Raw genomic sequence first — 24,256 nt, 5'->3', positions numbered from 1 at the left:
GACATTTTAACGCAACCAATAAATTAAACCTACAAAATCTTTTATGGTAATAGTTATAACAATTTATTCCAGATAATATCTTGGTTACACCTTATTCTATCTAATAATCAATCATAACATTTTCAGTCCTCAATTCGTCTCCTATTCAACGCATCCTCAAACCGACTACACGAATCCGCCCTCATCTCCGTACTCATATCATTCTCAGGGGCAGGATAATAATCCTCCCTCAACTGAACATCTCTCAAACTCTGAATCCTCAAAAGAAACATCAAAAAATGCTCATGAGCTGTTCCATGAATAAACAATTTCCGCAACATGACACATTCTTGAAGCAACCCAGCAGCCGGCAAAGACAAACTCCTCTGGTTAACATCCCGATCTTGTGGTGGCCAGTAGTCAAGCTCCTCCAGATTCACTGCCCCGATCCCATACAAATAAAACCGTTCCCATAAACTCAAATCCATCTGCCCCGATGGTGCTGTGTGTGCATACCCAATCGTTTCACCGCAATCCAATTGCATTTTTGATAAATTTGGGAACATACAAAGGGATTGTAATCCAAATTCTCGTTGTGATGGTTTGGAGAAATGCCTGCAGTCGCCTTCCACTTTGATGTAAATCTCGTTTAAATTTGGACAATCTTCTAGACCCGATGATAGAAATGGAGTCAGAAGTTCCCCCACCGAGAACCACAGAGATAGATGTTCCAGTTTTGACCATGTTTCGTTCATTGAATCGCTTGACTTTGAATCATTCAGATCGAAATCGAATTTGCGCTTTTTTCTGTTGTTATTCCCCAATTCGTCATCGATATGGGATTCCGTAACACAGTCGATATGAAGCTTTCGGATACGATCCTGGATTGGTTCTAACGATTTCAATGATGAAACTGCGCCTAAATTCTTACAACACGAGATCTTGACATCGATTAAGGTTCGATTCAGTAAAGAGACGAAAGTTCGCATTCCTCTTACTGTAATGTTCTTGCATCCTTGAACCTCGAATTTCACCAGATTCGAACAGCCTCTAGCGATTGCGATCAACCCCATATCTGTCAAATCGGCTACGTTTCGAATCGATAATGATTCTATACGTTGACACAATGCGATTCCATCTAGTTTTGACTCAATCGGCATTGAAATCCCATGAAAGTTTCCGAGCTTTAGAGATCTTAACTTAGGACACTTGGAGTTCAAAATCTCGAAAGCAGGGCCACTGTCTCTGATGTTATTGGAAATATCGAATGTGAGCTCTTCCAGCAATGGAAGTCCGGAGAACATTTCGATCAAGGTGGCAACTGTGATACTCGCATCTTCTTGAGTGAAACCTTGTGTGTCTGGATCAGCTCTAGCGTTTAACAAAGCTGAAGGATCCGCGAGATGAAGAAGTGATAGCTTCGGGCAGTTGATGGAGATCGCAAGTAGTGTTTCGTCTCCGACGAATCCAATGTATCTAGGATCAAACATACAAGCTATTAAAAATTTCTTCAAATTAGGACAAGCTTTAGAGATTTCTTCAACTTCTTGAGCTTTGAATCCTTCAGTAAACGACGGATTAAGAAGATTGAGAAACGTAAGCTTCGCCGCGGTTTGAGGGTGAGCTTTTACGGCTGGAGGAATATCGTCAGTCCAGCAATAGAAACATGAAAGATCCAGAGAGTTGATATCTCGACAGTTCTCGAAAATCGGAAGTATATCGGCGCCGGGAGGTAGTTGCGGTGGTCGTTGGTGCCAACGGACAAGCTTGATCTGAGAAAGTGACGGCCATTGAGGAGCTAAAAGCTCAAGAGCGGAGGGGTTTCGTGAGTAGATGATGAGTGATTTAACGTTGGGGAAGGACTGCCGGAGAAGCTGAGCGAAAAGGGCGGGATAAGAGGCGGCGGTGGAGGAGAGGAGAGGATGGCCCCATGGAGAAAGGAGGGAGAGGTCAAGGTGAGTAACGGATCGGAAACAGGAAGGTAGCATAAAGAGGTCGCGAGCGTTGCCGCGGAGGGTGAGGAAGGTGCGGGTTGATCGGTCTAATAGGAGCCATTTCCGGGAGACTAATGAAGCGGCGTTGCGGGCGCGGACGTCGGAGACGGCGGCGATTATGTTGGAGAGGATGACGTCCGGGAGGTCGTTGATGGTGGTGGTGGAGAAGGAAACAGCCATTGTTAGGTACTGCTTTTTGTGCCCATCATTCTTTGCTATAGATATCAACTGAGGCTGAAAGGGGATAGGGATGAGGCGTATTTTTCTACCAAATCCTATTCAATTTGTCTTTATTCAATCGATAAATATTTCGCTTGATTAACCATTTTTATAAACTATTATTTTTATTACATAAATTTTACATTTAATTCTATTAAATTTTCTATCTAACAATTGATATAGAGTTTAAATAAAAAGAAATTAAATATCCTTTATCATCCTTTGACATGAGTATGGGGACGGTAGAAATAAATTGTAAGAGGATATTTAATTTTTCTTAGATTATAATAATATTTTAATTTAAAGGAAAAATAACTTTTGAGGGTAATTAATTTTTACGTTTGTATTTATTTGGTCCTTTTTTTTTTTTTTTTTTTTTTTTGTATTCAGTATATCATCGAACTTGTTGTTTGTGTTCACCATAACCCTTTTAATCGGCTTTTGATATGTGATAGCCGGTCAAAGGGTTATGATGAACACAAACAACAAGTTCGATGATATATTAAGTACAAAAAAAAAGAAAGGGATCAAATGAGAACAAATGCAACAATTGGTTACCCTCCTGATTCATTTTCCCTTTACTCATTTACAACAAATCTCACGTCATCTCCTACTGATATTAATAACTTTATGAGATTCATTCTTGCTTATCTTCAAAACATAACCTACGAAAGGACATTATTTATACATGTACAACTTTGTAATGCACTTGAATATTTATTAGGAGAATCTTGACTAAGCAGATGCATTTCATGACTACATTTACATTTCCAATCAAACGATTTATCGTATCATGGATTCTAGATAAGTCTACAAACGAGTGGAATCACAAGTGCTGTGATTTTTGAGTTTACTTAGCTTTAAGATCGAACTCATGAGATAAGATACAACATCAATATGTACAATATTATAGTGATGTGTCTACAAAAGCAGCATGATATTGTACGTATTGATGTTGTATCTTATTCCATGAGTTCGATCTTAAAGTTAAGTAAACTAAAAAATCACAGCACTTGTGATTCCACTCGTTTGTAGACTTGTCTAGAATCCATGATACGATAAATCATTTGCTTGGAAATGTAAATGTAGTCATGAAATGCGCCTACTTAGTCAAGATTCCCCTAATAAATATTCAAGTGCATTACAAAGTTGTACATATATGAATAATGTTATTTCGTGGGTTATGTTTTAAAGAGAAGAAAGAATGAATCTCATAGTCATTAATATCAGTAGGAGATGACATAGGATTTGCTGTAAATGAGTAAAGGAAAAATGAATCAGGAGGGTAACCAACTGTTGCATTTATTTTCATTTGGTCTATTTCCTTTTTTTTTTTTGTACTCAATATACCATCGAACCTGTTGTTATGTTTACCATAACCCTTTGACCGACTATCACATGTCAAAAGCCGGTCAAAAGGGTTATGGTGAATACAAACAACAAGTTCAATGGTATATTGAATACAAAAAAGGAAAGAGACCAAATGAGTACAAACGCAAAAGTTAATTACCCTCAAAAGTCATTTTCCCTAATTTAAATCCTAAAACTCGTCTTTTGTATGTATGTCAAAACACACGTTTACTCCATATTTTCAAAAATTAACTCAGAGTGTTCCTGAAGTTATTATTTCTTGTATACTTAGTCACCCCACACATAAAAAGACAATTTTATCCTTATTTATTTGTTTTTTGATTTATTTTCTATTTAATTATTTGTTAATTATTATTGATTTGTTTATTATAAAAATAAATAAATACCCTTACAACCCTTTCTCTTCTTTATTCATCTTTCAAGAAACCTCCCAAAAATCACCATCCTCCACCAGCAGGAACCACCATCCATCGCCACCAGAGCCACCTCTTCTCTTCATCTCTATCTTTCTCCTCCTCTTGCCCGCAGACCTTTCTTACTCTTCCTTATCCCCACTCAAAACTTCGATACCTTCACCTATCACCGACAACACTTCATGAACCACCACCATTCAACTAACACCGAAAACCATTCACCTCCACCTAACAAAACGAAAACAAGGGTAAAAGGTTTAGTTGATAATGTTAATATGTTTATTGTTGAGATTGTTGATTGTGATTATATCAAGGTGTAAATTGAGTCGATTAGGTTGATGTATTGTAAAGATTTAAGGAGGAACTTGATGAAGGATGATATTCCTAGGGTTTTTGGTATCTTTAGGTAAAGAAGTAGTGGAACTAAGTGGAGCTTATTGAGAAAAAAAGAGTAAATTAAAAATCAATTATAATTATCGAGGGATTGAAATACAATTTTTTTTAAATACAAGATCAATTATAATTAAATTAAAAATAAGACAATAAGGGGGATATGGTCATTGTATGTCTCGTAAATGATACAACATGCAAATTTAAATGAACGAAGGATGAAGCGTGCACGTTTTAAACAAATGAGGGATGATCCAAGTTAAAATTTGAAAATATAGAGTAAACGTGCATTTTGACACCTAGACGAGAGACGATTCATGTAATTTACCCATTAATAAAAGATTGTTATCATGTTTTTACGTTTTAACCATATCATTGCTTACTTACATGCCATATATGTGAATGTTTATGTATCTTATTAATTTGAAATAGATTACAATGACTTGTATATATACTATACATAATTATAGAGAACACCCGTGAACATATCTATTAATACAACACCAGATATATATATATATATATATATATATATATATATATATATATATATATATATATATATATATATATATATATATATACCCCCACGGTTCGAATGGTAGAAGGACCAACGCTCAAGTTGGATCTAAAACTTTGAAACAAATGTTTGGGAAGACCCTTCGTAAAAATGTCGGTATATTGAAGTTTTGAGGGGACGTGTAAAATTCATATGTGACCAATGTGAACTTTCTCCTGGACAAAGTAAATATTAACCTCGACATGCTTGGTGTGCTGATGTTGGAATGGGTTATCTGAGAGGTAGATGGCGGAGACATTATAATAATAAACGATTGTAGCTTTGCGAAGTGGGATGTGTAGCTCAAGTAACAGATTGCATAGCCAACCAACTTTAGCTACAGTGTTTGCAATGGATCGGTATTCGACTTCAGCACTGGATCGAGATATAATATTCTAACGTTTCGAGGACTATGAGAGGATATTATCTCCCAAGTAAGCACAGTAGCCGGACGTGGATCGCCGTGAGTCTGGGCACCCTCCCCTATCCGCGATGTAGTAATACATGAGAGAATCACACCGGGTAAGGGTGATCCGAATATCGTAGTCAAGTGTGCCTTGGAGGTAGCGAAGGATACGCTTCAAAGAATTAAAGTGAGGTTCGAGAGGGGCATGAATGAATAAGCAGACTCGTTGTACTGCGTTTGAAATGTCTGTATGAGTGAAAGTTAAATATTGTAGCGCATCGACTGCGATAGAGTGTGTCGTCGGGTAAGAGGTTGACATCGGTCGCCCTGAACTTGGATGACGTGTCCACCGGTGTTGAAACAAGTTTGCATGTAGCCATAGATGCACACTATATTATGTCTCGGGGAAACTAAGATTGGTTAAGAAATAAACCGGATTTATCCCGAGTAACTGAGATTCCCAGAAATGATGCAAGTCACCCAAATCGGTCATGGAAAACTCATGTGATAACTTTGGTAACAAGAGACCGAAGAACAGTGGGATACGATGTGGTTAAGATGATGTTATCAAGGTATAGTAGCAAATAAGCCGTGTGTTCCCCGTGACGATACACAAACAACGAAGTGTCACAAATGCTGCTCTAGAAGCTGTGGGCAAGGATGAAAGTGGCGAAGCATGTGTACCACACACATAGACCCTTCTTGAGACTGTATAAGGAACATTTTAAGTGACACACATGATTTGGGCGTGCGGGGTCAATGAATCCCGGAGGTTGGTGCATAAATTCCATTTCAATTAAATCACCATGTAAAAACGCGTTCTTGACATCTAGTTGTTTAATAGGCCATGATTTAGATACTGCAAGAGATAAAATGGTGCGAAAGGTAGTCAGTTTTACGATCAGGCTAAATGTCTCGTAACAATCAACACCAACATTTTGTGCTTTTCTCACGAGGTGAACTTTATTGCGCTTGAGAGACCTTTCGATTTTAAACTTTTGCCAAAATAACCACATACAATGAATGACCAGGTGGTTGACAAGTTGTGGTATAAGTTCCCAAGTATCATTATCTCGTAGTGCTTTATATTCATTGTTCATGGCATGTTGCCAGTTTGGATCTAGTATAACTTTAATATAGGATGTAGGGGTAGGTGAACTGTTCATATGTTGGGTGACGTGAAGATTTAGATGGGTAATTGGTTTGTGTATGCCAGATTTGGAACGGGTAGTCATGGTGTGTGTGTTGGATGGTGTTTGAGGTAAACATGATTGAGTGGTAGAAGGGATAAAGGTGTTAGAAGGGGGAGGGGTAGGTTGACTTTGAGTGAAGTGGACATGCTTTGGGATTGGTTTGGGTGTGTTTACAGTTTTTGTATGATGAGGAACTAGGATGATGGGGGATAGGTTGAGATCGATTTCTAAAGGGGGTCGGGTAGGCATGGAGGGTAGTTGTTGGAATGGGAACACATTTTCGTCAAAGATGACATGACATGAGGGGTGAACTTTATTGGAGAACGGGTCATAAAAGTGATAGCCTTGAAAATTATTGGGGTATCCGAGGAAGATGCATTGGGTTGATTGATGGTGAACTTTATGAGAGGAGGTTTGGGTGGCAATCACAACTGAACACGCGGAGGTGGTTATAAGTTGGGTGACGAAGATATAAGGCGAAGGTGGGGGTGAAAATTTTTAGTCGTTTAGTGGGTAGGATGTTATGAAGATAAGCAGTTGTATGAAGTGATTCAACCCAAAAGCTAGGAGGAAGGCATGCTTGCATTAATAGGGCTCAAATTATGTCATTTATGTCACACCCCCAAATCGTAACGATGAAAACGTTCGGGGGTGGAGGACGTCATGTTTAGTATCACAACACATGTATCATAGTAATCATAGCAACAAACAACCATTGTATTAATATTAAAGTGTTTACAAAGTATGTGATTCACAAAAGATTGAATCCAAAAGTAAATAACAAAACAAGACATGAAGCTACTATACTTCATCTTTTGAATCCTAGTGCGTGTACCTATCTACTAGTTTCCCGAGAATGCAAGTTATTTTGAAAGAGTAGATCAGCATTTAAGCTGGTAAGTGCATAAGTATTTTAGTGATGTAAAGTATGTTGTAAGTTCTTTTTAGAAAAGTTCGTCTGTTCCTCCAGAAAATCCTATATTTTCTGATATGATGAATGATAAGTAAAATGACTCTACAATCCTTTCTATGAGTACTAAATGGGTACAAGTTATATACAATTTAGAGTAAACAGACAATCGATTGTGTGAATCTGCCCTAAGCCCACAACCAAACAAGGAACATGGAATGAGGCGGAAGTCACACATTCCATTATTTGTTAGATCTTCATTGTATACAACCCTAACATATTCATTTGGTACTTACCGAGTTAACTATAATAGTTCATTTATTTGATGAAAACATTCTTTAAGAAAAAACCTTATTTCCTTTAGTAAAAATGGTAACCACAATAGTTCCTTCTATAATCACTTAGTTTACACTAGCTATGTATAATCTAATATCCAACAGATAGTTAATTGTGTGAATCTGCCCTAAGCCCACAACCAAACAAGGAACAGGAAGTAAGGCGGAAAGCACACATCCAACTGCCTATTGGATGTTAATTATATATTACCCTGATGTATAAACTAAGGTATTATAGAATTAACCACTAAAGGTCCTTTAAGTTATACTAGTTTAATAAAATGGTTTAAACCCTTCTTACTGATAAGTTTCTAGTTTAGTCTACTATATGTTCTATCTGCAAAGTATGTTTTTGTACTAGAAAACGATGTACTGAATTTGTATGTTATGACCTAACCTATACTTGGTACTCCTTATGATTACTTATACGGAATATATATATATATATATATATATATATATAGCTAAGATCGAATAGATAGTAGATTGGGTGCATTTGCTCTAAGCCCACAACCAAACAAGGAATAGGAAATGAAGCGGAAAACACACATCCTACTATCTGCTGGACCTGATTAATATATATCCCTGATGTATATACTGAGGAATCATAAAGTTAGCATTATAGGCCCCCTCTTAACTGAATGTACTAACTACCGTAAAACCAGTTTGTTAATAAAGGTTAAAATGTAAGATGGTTGTAGCCATGCTTGATTGACTAGTATGAGACACGATGTTCCAAAGACATCGAAATGGTATGACATTTGTCACCCATAGACCTGCAGGTCCCACTATAGCTAGCAGCAAGGTGTAGGATGGATAATCTAGTATATATCTATACACAAACTCACGCTCTCCCTCCAGGAGACTTTGGTTACAAAACACGACTTAACAAGTATATTGCTAAGTCGTGAAGTAGTGGTTTCACATTATTGTTATCTTGTTCTTGTTATTGTATGTTCCTTCTGTTCTTGTTATTGTATGATCTGAACCCCTAAGCTATACCCTTTATAGTACCAGTATGTTTGTTTGAACTGTTACTGACTTGAATCAAAGACTCATTTATCTACTTAGTTATGATTGTACTTTAAAAACCATGTTTTATAAACAATTAAAGTAACATGACTTAAAAGAGTTTTTGAAATGGTTTTGATCACTTATAAAGTATAAGAAATCCTTTGAATATGATGGTTATCACAAATAACATTTACACAATTATCATTGTGCTCAACTTGTATTCCCCCCTTAAAAGCATTTAAAAACATTTAAAAGATTGATTATAGGGGTATGAACTCACCTTATGTAGGTGATTCAATTGCAGATTCGTGTAAGGATGAGAAGTTCCACGATTGAATTCCCGAGACACAAACGAGTCCTAAATGACATATAATGGCATACATATAGGAATGTAATTAGTGTTTAATACAACTAACATGCAAGGAAACAACCTTAGGGACTAGGAAACACTTGATATGAAGTGTTGAATTCACATGTTGTAACACCTAAAAATTTAAGCCAAATTAAACTTTCAAAACACGTCGAATTCTTCAAAATATTACAACTTTGTTTTCAAAATACATTTATATCAGAGTTTTCCCAGAAACATAACATAATAGGAGGAGCTGTACGATCATGACTTTGCCTTGCCGTGATCCCCAGAGGTACCTGAAACAATAAACTAAAACTGTAAGCCCGAGAGCTTAGTGAGTTGCCCCCAAAATACCGATACACATATAATATATATAACCATGTCACTCCATAACATATCATAGCAAACTGAGCAGAACAACACATAATGGGTCCACAACTTTATAGACTGGAATACCCCTGGGCCCACAGTGTGAGTCTGGAATGCCTACCGGGCCATCAGCTCACATCTGGATTGCCATCGAGCCCTCAGTACGAGTCTGGAATGCCTACTGGGCCCTCAGCTCGTATCTGGAATACCCCCAAGTCCTCAGTATGAGTCTGGAATGCCTACCGGGCTCTCAACTCATATCTGGAATACTCTAGGGTTTGTTGGCTACTACACGGAGCAGTACAACCTCAACCCATCCCACATAACATATCACATGTAACAGATAATGAACATACAGGAAATCAATCAGTATCACAGGTAGTCCTACAGACCTACCCTCAAGCGTATCAACTAGCATGCATAAGTAACTCGTACTCATCATAATACAACTACTAGGATATCATATCCAATGGGCCAGCCTTGGTGCCTTAGACCCCTTAGTATAGTGAGGATAACTCACCTCGCAACTGTCATCGGAAATAAGAAAGCTCAACTCCCGGGTCCAACACGAACTCCACCACCTTCCAGAGAGTGATGACTGATGAAATTCCTTAGCTTCCCACGAGTTCCTGGCCTTGTTTTTCCTTGCTTCTTCAAGTGTTTCCTTCTCCAAGGTTACTCCTTCAAGCTTGGACACACCAAAGAACACACACACACGATTTAGGGTTTAAGAGGGACAAGAAGCAGTAAAGGGAGGCTGGTGGAGGCCAATGATCCTTTAAATAGGGTGTAAAACCCCCAGAATTTAGGGTTTCTTCTGCCAGCTCCTACTCGCCAAGTCCCTTGGTGGACTCGCCGAGTAGGTCACTAAACACGCGTTCCATTCCCACTGCTACTCGGCGAGTAGGGAAACCAACTCGCCGAGTAGGAAATAAGACCAATTATTCTTTAATTAAATTCATACCTGGAATTGGGACGTTACAATTCTCCCCCACTTGGACTAGACTTCGTCCTCGAAGTCTGCTGCAGTGAATAGTCCTGGATAATGTTCCCACATATCTGCCTCTGCCTCCCACGTCCATTTGGATCCCTTCCGATGCTCCTATTGTACCTTCACCAAAGGTATTTCCTTGTTCCTTAGTATCTTCACATTTTTCTACAGTATGGCCACAGGCCTCTCCACATAGTTCAGGTGCTCATCGACCTGAATATCATCCAACGACACCACCGCCTCCTGATCCATGATGCACTTTCGCAGTTGCGAAACGTGGAAAGTGTTGTGTATCCGACTAAGCTCCTCCGGCAGCTCTAGCCTGTAAGCCACCTTGCCAACCCTGGCAATGATCCTGAACGGCCCGATATATCGGGGACCCAATTTTCCCCTCTTCCTGAAGCGGATCATGCCCTTCCAGGGCGAGACCTTCAGGAGTACCATGTCCCCCACCTGAAATTCCAACTCGGATCGGTGTTTGTCGGCATAACTCTTCTATCGACTTTGAGCAATCTGCAAGTGCTGTCTAACTTGCTGGATCCTTCCGGTAATCTGCAAAACTGTGCTGAAGTGCAACCGCGTGCCCAGCTCCTCGTGAAACTTTTGCCAGAAGCGGGAGGTAAACCTGACATCCCGATCAAATACAATGGAGACAAGAACCCCATGGCGAGACACGATCTCCCGAACGTACAATTCGACCAATTTCTCGGCCGATGAGCCCTCTCGTATAGCCAAGAAATGGGCGCTCTTGGTTAATCGATCCACGATGACCCATATAGCATCAAACCCCTTTGCCGTCTTCGGCAATTTGGTAATAAAATCCATCATGATCTGTTCCCATTTCCACATGGGAATCTCTAGGGGATGCCGCTTCCCATGCGGCCTCTGATGCTCGGCCTTGACCATCCTACAGGTCAAGCACCTCTCAACGTACCAAGCTATTTCCCGCTTGATGCACGGCCACCAATAACTCAACCTCAAATCTTGATACATCTTGGTGGCCCCCGAGTGAATAGAAAAATGAGACTTATGAGCATCCTCCATAACCGTCTGCCTAACCCCACCCGTCATCGGGACCCAAACCCGACTGCATCGGGTTAATAGTCCCCGACTGTCCTTCACAAACTGGGTATTCTCACCCTTGATCCTTTCTAGCTTCTAATTTTCCGGGTGGATTCCCTCAACTTGGGCATCTCTGATCAAACCCACCAGGGAGAATCCACTGTTATCCTCATACATACTGCTGGGGTGGAAGACCCCACTGACTTGCAGCTCAAAGCATCCACCACTACATTCGCTTTACCGGGATGGTAAAGGATCTCACAATCGTAGTCCTTGACTACGTCCAGCCACCTGCGCTGCCTCATGTTCAGGTTCGGCTGATCCATGATGTGTCTCAAGCTCTTGTGATCCGTGTAAATGGTACAATGGACCCCGTAGAGGTAGTGTCTCCATATCTTGAGGGCAAACACCACCGCCCCCAATTCCAAGTCATGCGTAGGGCATCTCGTCTCATGCAGCTTCAGCTGCCGCGATGTGTAGGCTATCACTCATCCTCTTTGCATGAGGACACCCCTAAACCTGTGATGGATGCATGCATCACAGAACACTAAAAAATCCTCGACTCCCTCCGGGAGTGTCAATACTGGAGCCTCGCACAATATCTAACGGAGGGTCTCGAACGCCCTCTGATGCTCGGGACCCCATCGGAAATCCACTCCCTTCCTAGTCAGATGAGTGATTGGCACTGCGATCTTGGAGAAGTCCCGTATAAACCTCCAGTAGTACCCTGCTAATCCCAGAAAGCTCCTAATATTTGAGGGAGATTTTGGAACCTCCCACTGCATAACCGCCTCGATTTTGGGCGGATCGACCAAAATCCCCTTCTGGTTAACGAGATGTCCGAGGAACTGGACCTCCCGTAACCAAAACTCACACTTCGAGAACTTGGCGTACAGCCGTTCCCATCTCAGAACTCCCAACAGTTCCCGCAGATGCTCCTCACGCTGCTCTCGGGTCTTGGAATACACCAAGATATCATCTATAAATACTATTGACCGAGCGACCAAGCTTTGGTCTACAGACCCGATTCATCAGGTCCATGAACACCGCTGGCGCGTTGGTGAGCCCAAACAACATCACCACGAACTCGTAATGTCCATAACGAGTTCAGAACACGGTCTTCTCCACGTCCTCCTCTCTGACCTTGACCTGATGATACCCAGACCTCAAGTCTATCTGGGAAAAGCAAGATGCACCATGCAACTGGTCGAAGAGATCGTTTATCCTTGGGAGTGGGTAACGGTTCTTCACCGTCAACTTATTCAACTCCCAATAGTCGATACACATCCGGTGCGAACCATTCATTTTGCGGATGAAAAGTATCGGTGCTCCCCATGGAGAACTGCTAGGTCGAATGAACTGCTTGCCCAGCAGTTCCTGCAGCTGCGATGACAGCTCCTGCATCTCTGGTGGTGCCAATCGGTACGACACCTTAGCAATAGGGGCTGCACCTAGCACCAGGTCGATCCTGAAATCGACCTGCCTTTCTGGAGGTATCCATGGTAACTCCTCCGGGAATACATCTGCGAACTCCCTGACCACCAGTACGTCGGAAACCGAAATCTGGTCCCTGGCTCGCGTATCTGTCACATACGCTAGATAACCTGTACACCCATGCTAAAGGTACTACCGTGCCCTGGCAGCTGAATAAAACCTTGATCCCACTCTGGTGCCCTCGCCATATACAATCAGTTCTCCCCCACTTGGGGTTCGAATTACTACCCGCTTCCCTTCACAGTCGATCATGGCACCGAATTGACTGAGCCAATCCATGCCTACAATCACGCATACCTCCCCCATGGGAATCATAATCAAATCTATCGGAAATGACACCTCGAAAATCTCCAAGTCACACCCTCGATAAACTGATTTAGCAGAAACCCCGTGTTCGTTGGCGATAGACACTCGCAACGGACACTCTAACTCGCCCACTGGTGCACTGAACCCCCTACTAAATGTCTGAGATACGAAGGACCGAATCTCCCCCGAGTCAAATAATACCAAAGCAGGGAAGGAGTTCACTAAAAACGTACCTAACCATAGGTGCAACAGATAAGAATGCAACAGATATAGAAAAAAAAGAGATAAGGATAGAAACATACCAGCAACCACATCTGGTGCGATCTGGCCTCCTCCGCTATAAGTTGGAAGGCACGACCCTGAGCCTTTGGAGGCTCTGTCCTGACTGGTCTCCCATCCGTGATCCTCAAAGTAGCCGGTGCTGGAGCCTGTGCCGGCTTGGCGGCGAGTAACGGGCAATTGGCCTTCAACTGGCCAACCTGATCACAATGGTAACATAACCTCATACTCTGAACTGGAGCGGCCTGGCGACAGTCCCTCGCGTAATGCCCCTCCTTGCCACCCTTGTGGCATCCACTACCAGCTCGACACACACCAGAATGACCCTTGCCACACTTCCCACATGTGCGGCTCTGCTGACCCCCAGTCCTAATATCAGCGGTCTTAGACCGCTTCAGCACCGACTGAGAATGTGCCGGGGCCTGCCGCTGTTCTCTCAACTGTTGCTCAATTTCCAACTCACGCTGTCTAGCGGCCTCCTGCAACTCTAGAAGAGTATCACATCGCTGGGTAGTCACAAACTGACGGATATCCGTCTCAAGCATGCTCAGATAACGGGTCATCTGAGCTTGCTTTAAAGCAAACTCCGGGCAAAACATCGCCCTCTTAGTGAACATCCGGGTGATCTCCGTCACCGACTCCCCATCCTGTCTCAAACTCAAAAAATCCTGTGACAATCGCTCCCGTTCAACCCATGGAATGTAACGGGCACGGAACATATCCCTGAATTGCTCCCAAGTAACAACAGCTCTCTGATCATCAGAGTATGACCCAGTCGCAAGTCTCCACCCATCCTTGGCCCCAGACCTAAGCAGGTTCAGAGCACACCAGACCTTCTGGTCAATAGGACACAAGTAGGTGAAGAAACACCCCTCCACATCTGAAATCCATCTCATAGCCTTGATGGGATCCTGCGTCCCATCAAAAGTAGGGGGCTTCGTGTTATCGAAGTCCCTGTACTGAAAACCTCTACCAACTCCTCCCACCGTCGCTGATACAGCTGATGTAGCTGCTGCGGTGGTTGTCTCTGCAAGGGCTGCATAGCGCTCATCAAAATACTCCACTATGGCGATCTTGATCGATCCGAACATCTCCGATAACTGAGCCCGAAATGCAGCAGCGACCTCATCATGCAGGATTTCCCGAATCCTGGCATCCAACTCCTCTGTACCCATCTGCACCACTGGCTCAGGTGTTGTTGGCCCCTCCTGGCCTCCATCCCCTGATCCTGATCCCGAACCGGATCCAGCCACGAAGCGTCTCGTCATCACCATTCTGAAACATATCACAAGATATTAGATAATTCATATAAATCTTTGGGATCCAACTCCCTACTAACCCTAGGGGTTGCGACTTACTTGTCACGCGTATAGGTTCTGTGCTTTTAGTATCATGGGCCCCTACTACCTTCCACACCTACCCATATTCGTCCCAAGTATCCCCACAAACACCCTAACAATATGCACAACATGGCGAGCGATCAACCCTCACTCTTAGAGGAATGCTAAATATCTCATAACTGACCTCCCAGTCTCACTCAATCCCTCCTATCCATGAAACTTCCACCAACCCTGCAGCACTAATGTATACTAGCCATACATAACGCTGTACCCTATAGACTTTCGAATATCCAATCCTACCCAAGCTCCCAATCAAACAAGAACAGAACATAAGGCCAAATCAAACATTCTCAGTCTATAAGATCTTAATTAGGTACAACTGTGATGCATACATTAGACAACTAAAGTAATGATGTCAATTATTCATAAGGAAACCCTTGGCTATCAGGCATCATATAATCAGGCAATTCTATCGTGCAATTCCTGAAGATCCCTAGCCTAGTATTAGCATGGTGTTCTAACATATCACGATATCAAATAACTGTATGGTATTTTGGGGTCTACTTACTGGCTCCGACTGATCGTACACCCTGCATCCTCCTTTACTTATTTTAAAAACCATTTAAAACCATTTTGAAAATCTTTCCTTGATTTGAGATTGGATTCACATGAATGTTCCTCCAATTCACTCAAACCAAGGCTCTGATACCAACTTGTAACATCTAAAAATTTAAGCCAAATTAAACTTTCAAAACACTTCGAATTCATCAAAACATTACAACTTTGTTTTCAAAATAGATTTATATAAGAGTTTTCCCAGAAACATAACATAATAGGAGGAGCTGTAGGATCATGCCTTTGCCTTGCTGCAATCCCTAGAGGTACCTAAAACAATAAACTGAAACTGTAAGCCCGAGAGCTTAGTGAGTTACCCCCAAATTACCGATACACATACAATCTATATAACCATGTCACTCCATAACATATCATAGCAAACTGAGCAGAACATCACATAACGGGTCTACAACTTTACAGATTGGAATACCCCTGGGCCCACAGTGTAAGTCTGGAATGCCTACCGGGCCCTCAGCTCACATCTGGATTGCCACCGAGCCCTCAGTACGAGTGTGGAATGCCTACTGGGCCCTCATCTCGTATCTGGAATGCCCTCAAGTCCTCAATATGAGTCTGGAATGCCTACCGGGCCCTCAACTCATATTTGGAATACTCTAGGGTTTGTTGGCTACCGCACGGAGCAGTACAACCTCAACCCATCCCACATAACATATCACAAGTAATAGATAATGCACATATAGGAAATCAATTAGTATCACAGGTAGTCCTATAGAGCTACCCTCAAGCGTATCAACTAGCATGCATAACTAACTCGTACTCATCATAATACAACCACTAGGATATCATATCCAATGGGCCGGCCTTGGTGCCTTAGACCCCTTAGTATAGTGAGGATAACTCACCTCGCAACTATCGTCGGAAATAAGAAAGCTCAACTCCCGGGTCCAACACGAACTCCACCACCTTCCAGAGAGTGATGACTGATGAAATTCCTTAGCTTCCCACTAGTTCCTGGCCTTGTTTTTCCTTGCTTCTTCAAGTGTTTCCTTCTCCAAGGTTACTCCTTCAAGCTTGGACACACCAAAGAACACACACACACAATTTAGGGTTTGAGAGGGACAAGAAGCAGTAAGGGGAGGCTGGTGGAGGCCAATGATCCTTTAAATAGGGTGTAAAACCCCCAAAATTTAGGGTTTCTTCTGCCAGCTCCTACTCGCTGAGTCCCTTGGTGGACTCGCCGAGTAGGTCACTAAACACGCATTCCATTCCCACTGCTACTCGGCGAGTAGGGAAACCGACTCGCCAAGTAGGACATAAGACCAATTATTCTTTAATTAAATTCATACCTGGAATCGGGACGTTACACATGTGATTGATCAAAGGGGAGTGTACGGCCAAGGGAAGTGTGTTTACAACCACACTAGAGTTTATAGCCACACCATGGGAGTGTACGGCCGTAAACTCATAGAAAATCATAAAAATGGTGTGTTTGATCCATATGGAAACTATTGTGACAAGTATACAATAAGAAGGCGAACAAGATTCTCATTTTGGAGAGACTTGAGGTGTGTACGGCCACACCAAGTGTGTACGGTCGTACACACTCCAAATGGAGGCATTTTGGGTCTTGATTCGAGGGTTCAAGAATTCTAATGGATAGCAAGCACCCAGTAAGTGTTTAAGGCCTTAGGTTATGATCCAAACAAGGGTATACAACCATAAATAGAGTGTATAGCCGTACACTCTTGATGTTCATGAGTTTGATGATATTTTAAGGCTATGATCTAGTGTTTAACATGTCTAACTAGATGATAGAGGGAATACTCAAACTTTTGAGGGTCCTTAGGGAGTTCACGGCCACCAAAAACTAGTGTGTGTTCTTGGTGAAAGTTGTTGATTTTGATGATCTAGACAAAAAGAGTTGTTTTCATGGATGAATCACAAGATGTTTATAAAACAAAAAAGGATATCAAGAAAGTTGGGTGGATTACTTACCACTTTTTAAAGGCTAGAAGGAATGTTCTTGATGATAGTTGAGAGAGTATGGAGGGTTTGCGGCCAAGAGAAGAAGAAGTGAAGAAAAGTGGCAAAAATTCCTTCATATAGAAGGGGTTCATGGCTAGGAGGGTGTTTACGGACGTACATAGAGTTTACGGCCGTAAACCCCATGTGTTGGGTTTTCTGGCTCGATTTCATTCCTCCAATACTAAGCTAACACTTTTCAACTTCTATTCCATAAGTGTACTAGGCTTAGAACTCATCAGAATGACCCTTAACAAGAATAAAAGGCAATAGAATTTAGTTTGACTTTTGGTTGATTGAATTGACTTTATCTAATAAAATTTTTTAGGTTGTCACAATTTAACCGACGGATCATGCTTTCGACTTTACCATTTTGTTGGGAAGTTTGGGGGAAAGAAAACCGGAAGCTAAGGTCATTGTTGTGAGCAAAGGTTTTAAAATCGATGTTATCAAATTCACCCTGCAAATCACACTGAAAACTTTTGATGGTTTTGTTGAATTGGGTTTTGATAAGAGTATGGAATTTGGCAAAGGTGGGGAATGTTTCAGATTTAAAACTTAATGGGTAAACCCAAGCATAGTTTGTAAATTTATCAATAAGCACAAGATAATATTTGTAGCCTGATTTTCTTGGGATTAGGGAGGTCCATAGATCATAATGAATAATATCAAAAGATGAAAAAGTACACGAATGAGACTTTGAAAAAGGTAAACGTTTACTATTGGAAAGTTGACAAGAGTGGCAAATATGAGAATGTTTGTCTGTACTACATGAAATAAATCTACGACTAGAAAGTAAATCTAAAACTTGTTGGACGGGATGTCCAAGTCTTATATGCCACTTGTGAGAAGTGTTGAGGCAAGCTATAGGAGTGACAGTAGGAACAATGAATGGATATAAATCTTCGGTACTATAATAGCGGGAAAGGTGCTTTCCAGTCGAGAGGTCCTTCAAAGAAAAATCATAAGCTCAAATTCAACATAAACGTTATTATCACATGAAAATTTACAAACAAAAATAAGGTTTTTAATGATGTCGGGTGCAAGGAGTGTGTTTTTGAGTGGGCAGGTGTGGTTTGATATGGAGTGTAGGATGTTACCAGATCCAAATGTAGGCAACGTATTGCCATTACCAAGAAATATATGACCATTATGGGATGATAATAAAGGGGAAGGAACAGTACCTGGATTTAAAGTAACATGGGTGGTAGCACTTGTATCCATGTATCGATTTGGATATGGATGCATAAGTTGCATATTCTGCAAGGCTTCCCCAATGTTATTAAAGTTTTGTGCATCATAGTGGGGATCACACAGATGAGTTTGGTGTGGAAAACTGGACAATGTTGGTCGTTAGTTGAGACTGCTGGTATGGAGAAAATTTTGGTTGGGCACCCAAGGGGGTGAAGGAAGCCACAGTTGGGTGGGTATGGACATGGTGGTGTACCAAACCCACGGTGATGGTGAGAAGTAGTTTTGATATTGCCCCCTCCTCTGTGTCCAATATTTCCATGACCTCGATTTATGTCATGACCCTGACCCCTCTCACCACCACGATTTTGGGAGGTTGAGTAGTTTGGATCATAGAATTAAGGAGCGGTGTTAGCCGGTGGTGATGAATGTAATGGAGGGATTTCACTGGATACAGTATTGCTTTGTGGCGTGACATGGACCGATCGAGTGGCTTGTTGACGGGCGGATTGTCATTATTTTTATAACTCAATCATGCCTCGAGCATCATCACATAAGAATGAGCCATAATTGATAATAGACATAGTGTCATATTCTGTGGGTAATCTGCGGACAAGATGTATGACCAGTCGTGCTTCATTAACTGGATATCCGACATCTTTTAATTAGCTTGTTAGGTCCTTTAGTTTTTGAAAGTATTTATGCATGGATGAACACGCATCAAGTGTAAGGTTTATGAATTCATGTTCAAGGGCAGCAACAAGTGAGCTTTTATTATTCCAGAATATGGATTGTATTTTAACCCATGCATCCCTAGCAGTGGCGAATCCAGAACGAAATCTAATTGGGGTCCATTATTGATAAAAAAATACATACAAGTATAAAATTGTGAAATTTTTTAAAAAATTGGGTTATTTTATGAATTTTTTTTATCAATAGTGTATTTGATGTAAAAGTGGGGGCCAAAGAGAGGTTTTTTAGTAAAAATCAGATTTTTTTGAGGGCTTTATAGTACTAAATATGGTGGGACCCACCTCCAAGTGGGGCCATGCACCCCACTTAAAGTGGCTGCCTCCGCTACTGATCCCTAGCAGTAAGATCATTGTCTAGAACTCGAACTAAAAGATCATCAAAGAGTGTACCATAAATCAATTGGAGAACAATGGAATTGATCTCAACCCAGGACACGTACGTAGGTTCTATTAAAGCAGGAGGAGGCGTTTCATCAACGTGGTTTAAAACTTTGTACCCCTTTGCATGTAGTTTAAATAATTTAACCCAAGAAGAATACCTAACTTTCATGCCATCAAGAACACAAACCTTATTTTGAGTGTTCATTACAGTATACATGGGATGAAGAGGACGATCTTTATCGGAACCTACTGCACCTATCATCTTTGTTTTGCATCGAGAATAATGGAGAGTGGCAGATGGAAGAGATGAGGAAGCTATGGTGGTGATCGATTAGGGTGGATGTGGGTGCTGATCGCAATCGGCGATTTTAGAGGGGTAGGGTTAGGAGTTGATCATAATCAACTATGATAGCATGCATATTTATGTAGCTCATTAATTTGGAATATATTACAATGAGTTGTATATATACTATACATAATTACAGAGAACACCCATGAACATATCTATTAATACAAGACCAGACATATATACATATATATATATATATATATATATATATATATATATATATATATATATATATATGATGTGATATTGGACCTCCTGGTAGTCTTTAAGGACGTGAATGGAGGCTCTCAAATGGAAGTCTACAATCACAACAGATAAACAAGCCATCAACCGGTCTCCGAGAGGAGGCCCCAGGAGAGCGCTTAGACGGTCAAGTCAGTCTCCAGTGGAGGAAAAATATAAGTGAAGTGTGAGGGTATTAGAGAGTTAAGGTTTTCGATCTCTTTACCATTGAGCATGTTAGGCCTTTTATAGTGAGGATCTGGGCATGAATCCCGCTCGTGGGGACAATAATGTCAGACCCCGATTGGGACAGAGGCGCTGATTGGTGAATCGTACCTTTGTCCCTTACCAGGGCAGTGATTAGATTAACCATAGTAGTGGTTCGTGAACCTATATTAGAGTTAGCAGGTGATGGTTTGTCATCTGTTGTCTTTCTCGCGCATGTTGCAGGCTGGATTTCGGTCATCAAGGGACGACACAATCTAGGATGGAGGGAGTGCTACCTAGCAGGGAAGGCAATCGATTTTGGCTATGCAACTTATCCATTTAATATTTCTGGCATGCCTTGGGGTATGCTATCAAGTCTCCCTAGTCTTATGCGTAGCGATGTAGGCATGCTTAGCTGCAATGGATAGGACTAGCTTTAGGTGACATGTCCCACTGTTCTTGGTCGTTGTCTTTTCAGGTGCACGTTGCAGTGGTTTCTAGCTGTGAAATCAGTTGTCATCATTAGAGTTTTCAGTTTTCCTGTTCCTTTATATTTCCTAATTTCTACCCCCTTTGAGTTTTCGTCACCTCCTTCTTTCGCTTTGTATTCGTCTGTTGTTTATCTTGTTCTTTGCTATGAATTCTCCGATCAGTGTCGCTCCGACCTCCGACAAGTTTCACGTGCTTCAGGATAAGCATGACTTTCATCCGGAGGATGGGTTAACTTTTCCTAAGCATGACTTTCATCCGGAGGATGGGTTAAATTTTCCTGGTGAACATGCTAGTTTTATTAATCTATCGTAGGGTAAAGTTCCTATTTATGTGAAGCATTTTGATGCTGGGTATCGACTTTCGACATCTGACTTCTTCCGAGACGTTCTCCGTCATTACAAGGTTCACATTAATCAGTTGGTTCCCAATGGTGTGAACAAGGTGGTAACTTTTGAGATGCTATGTCGGGCTAATGGGATTAACCTCGATATCTGGGTTTATTCGACATTTTTTTCGTTTTGCTTATGCTTTGTCTGGCGATAGCTATACTTTCGTCATTCGAAAACGTAGTCATGTCTTGGTGACTGAGCAAAAGAATTCCCCCAAGAACTAGGCAGGTCGGTATTATTGGCTCAATGTTGATCACGTGGCTCCTATGGAGCATCTTCAACCTCTATTTCCAATCAGTCTTTTACCTTGTACTCGGATAAGGAGCAGATGGCCCGGATTCTTCACTGGTTTCACGTCGTTGGTGGTGAGTTTCCAGTGTATGTGCTTGCTAATGCTGGAATGAGTACCTCGTAAAGGTTTCGCAGGAAAATACTAGAATTTTATGTTGTTTCCCAAGGTTTTCTCTACTTTTCATACCTATTGCTCATCATTTATTCTTCTTGTATATTGTTCTTTTCTTCCTGCCCCCCCCCCCCCTTAAAAAAAGAAAAAGAAAGAGGAGTTACATATTTTTGATTGTCCAGGTGTCGAAAAAAGGGTTGATTTCATGGACGTATTGGCTAAGAAGTGGGTGGGTAGTCCCCGTTTCCATGAAGTAGATCTTTTTGATAGGGTGTTGCCCTCGTTCCCATTTCGCAATGAAGCTTTTATTGCATGTGCTTCTGCTATCCAGGATGTTGAGCGTTGTCGTGCTGCTGAAGAGCCTTCTCGATCAGAATCTATTGATCATGTGAGTGTGGATGTTGGCATTGAGTCATATGGAAATTGGTTGAGTGAGGAGGAGTTTGTGGCTGATAGTAAGGAGGGTGCTTCATATGGCGAACAAACGTAAGACATCCTGGCAAAGTGTTAGTGAGCAAAGCGTTGATGGTCTGGTACTTTTACAATGTTTACGTGCTCAAAAATTGGCTGAAGCAAGCTTGAATGTTGCCCTTGTTCAAAATGAAGTGATTGATATTCTTGATGATGGGAATGTAGAGAAGGTTTTTGTTGAAGAAAATGTTGTTGGCCCTAAGACGGTTATTTTGCGAGCATCAGAGCATTTGGATGTTAGAGTTGAGAAGAGTGACGTGGGGAAAGCGCCTTGTCTTTTGCATTTTGGGCATGGTAAGAATCCATTGGTCGGTGCTAGTGAAGTTAGGGATTCAAGTGGTGTAGCATTTTCCTTTGCTTGGTCTTTGAAGGACGACTCACACCTTTCCTTGTTTGAGTCTGCAATTGATTTTGCCAAAAATGCATTTCCACCTGGTACTCGATCCGAAACGGCTAATTATTCCCTTTTTGACCTTTTTGGGTCATTTCGTTTTTCTATAGCATAGAGTGTGAGCTTTTTTGCTGAGGGAGCTAACCACCTCGAGCAGTTCCTGGCTATGGATGACTATCTTTCCCGCATTGTTAGGGAAATGCAACTGCTCCGCTCGGAGAATACAATTTTGTAGAACAACGTGTCCGACTGTGAAAAATATGTGTTGCAGCTTGGTGTTGTAGTTGCGGAGAAGAAAATGCTTGAGGATAGTGTGATGAGGTTGGAGCGTGATAAGCTTGCCCTGGGTGCTGCGATTGGTCAGTTGAAGAAAGAAAATGAAGGTTTGAGAATCCAACTGGAAAGTTTTGTGAGGAATTTGGTGGAAAAGGATCAAGTGGTGGAAGAGAAGTCTATGTTATTGGGAGGTTTTGATCGTGATCTTCCATGGGTGATGAAAGAGGGGTTGGCTTGGGTTGTTGACCATGTCTTAGAGAGTCCAAAATTAGGCTATGGGGTGAACAAGTTTCGTGAGGCGTGTGTAGTTGCTGGTAGGGCATTAGGCATAGAGGAGGCGAAGAAGTTAGTTGGTAGTGCCTTGGAGTTGGCAGTGGATGATGGTGTGAATCATGCAAAGATTATGGAGGAAGCGTTAGATGCTTTCGCTTCTCTTATTACATATCGGTTTTGGGATTTGAGGAACTGGATGTGAGGGAAATGAAGAAAATGGTGGAGTCATGCGGTGGTGCTAGCTTTTCTTGACTTGATTTGTTTTTCTTTTGGTTTGTAAGTCATGCTAGATATTAGGCTTATTTTAGCCTTGTGAACATGGTTTGATTTGGCTTCTTCCTCTCCTTTTTTTTTGTTTGGGTTGTTTGGATTACTTTTGTGTTGTATCTTTGTATTATTGACTCTATTTGATGCTTTTTCAAAATTGATTTTTAGCTCGTTCTTGCTTTCTCCCTTAATTGAGCTTTTTTGCATTGGTTGATCCAGTTGTAATTTAATGTGGTTTGTTTCTAGTCTTTGGAGTCACTTTCTACCTAGAAAATGGAGTCGAGATAATAATGTAAGCTGAAGCCTAGGGACTTTTGACTGTTTGACATTTGGAAAATAATTTGAGGTAGTCGACCTCAAGGTTTGATATGGGTCAAATCCAAGGGATTTTGAACCGTTTGCCGTTTAGAAAATAAGTCGAGGCAATCAGACTAAGACGTATGGCAGGTCAAATCCAAGGGCTTTGGAACCATTTTCCATTTGGAAAATAGGTTGAGGCAATCGGCCTAAAGACGTAAGGTAGTTCAAAGCCAAGGGCTTTGGAACCATCTGCCGTTTGGAAAATAGGTCAAGACAGTCGGCCTCAAGACGTAAGGCAAGTCAAAGCTAAGGGATTTG

At 41.5% G+C, this 24,256-nt stretch overlaps 1 protein-coding gene across 1 annotated transcript; it reads right to left on the bottom strand.

Annotated features, from left to right (window-relative positions):
• Positions 1-39: 39 nt before the first annotated feature.
• MAX2 (RNI-like superfamily protein) lies at positions 40-2,227 on the bottom strand. The gene has a single exon (XM_078969615.1). The coding sequence runs from the start codon at positions 2,151-2,153 to the stop codon at positions 123-125; it is 2,031 nt and encodes a 676-aa protein (XP_078825741.1). The 5' UTR covers positions 2,154-2,227; the 3' UTR covers positions 40-122.
• Between the last annotated feature and the right edge of the window lie 22,029 nt (positions 2,228-24,256).

The sequence above is a fragment of the Lactuca saligna genome, chromosome 8 (genome assembly GCF_052625555.1).
Source record: "Lactuca saligna cultivar CGN05327 chromosome 8, ASM5262555v1, whole genome shotgun sequence".
Lineage (NCBI taxonomy): Eukaryota > Viridiplantae > Streptophyta > Magnoliopsida > Asterales > Asteraceae > Lactuca > Lactuca saligna.
This window is presented reverse-complemented; position numbering and strand designations above follow the sequence as displayed.

Bases quoted from the DNA above. Each gene is read 5' to 3' on its own strand.
- MAX2 (XM_078969615.1), bottom strand. From the start codon at position 2,153: ATGGCTGTTTCCTTCTCCACCACCACCATCAACGACCTCCCGGACGTC.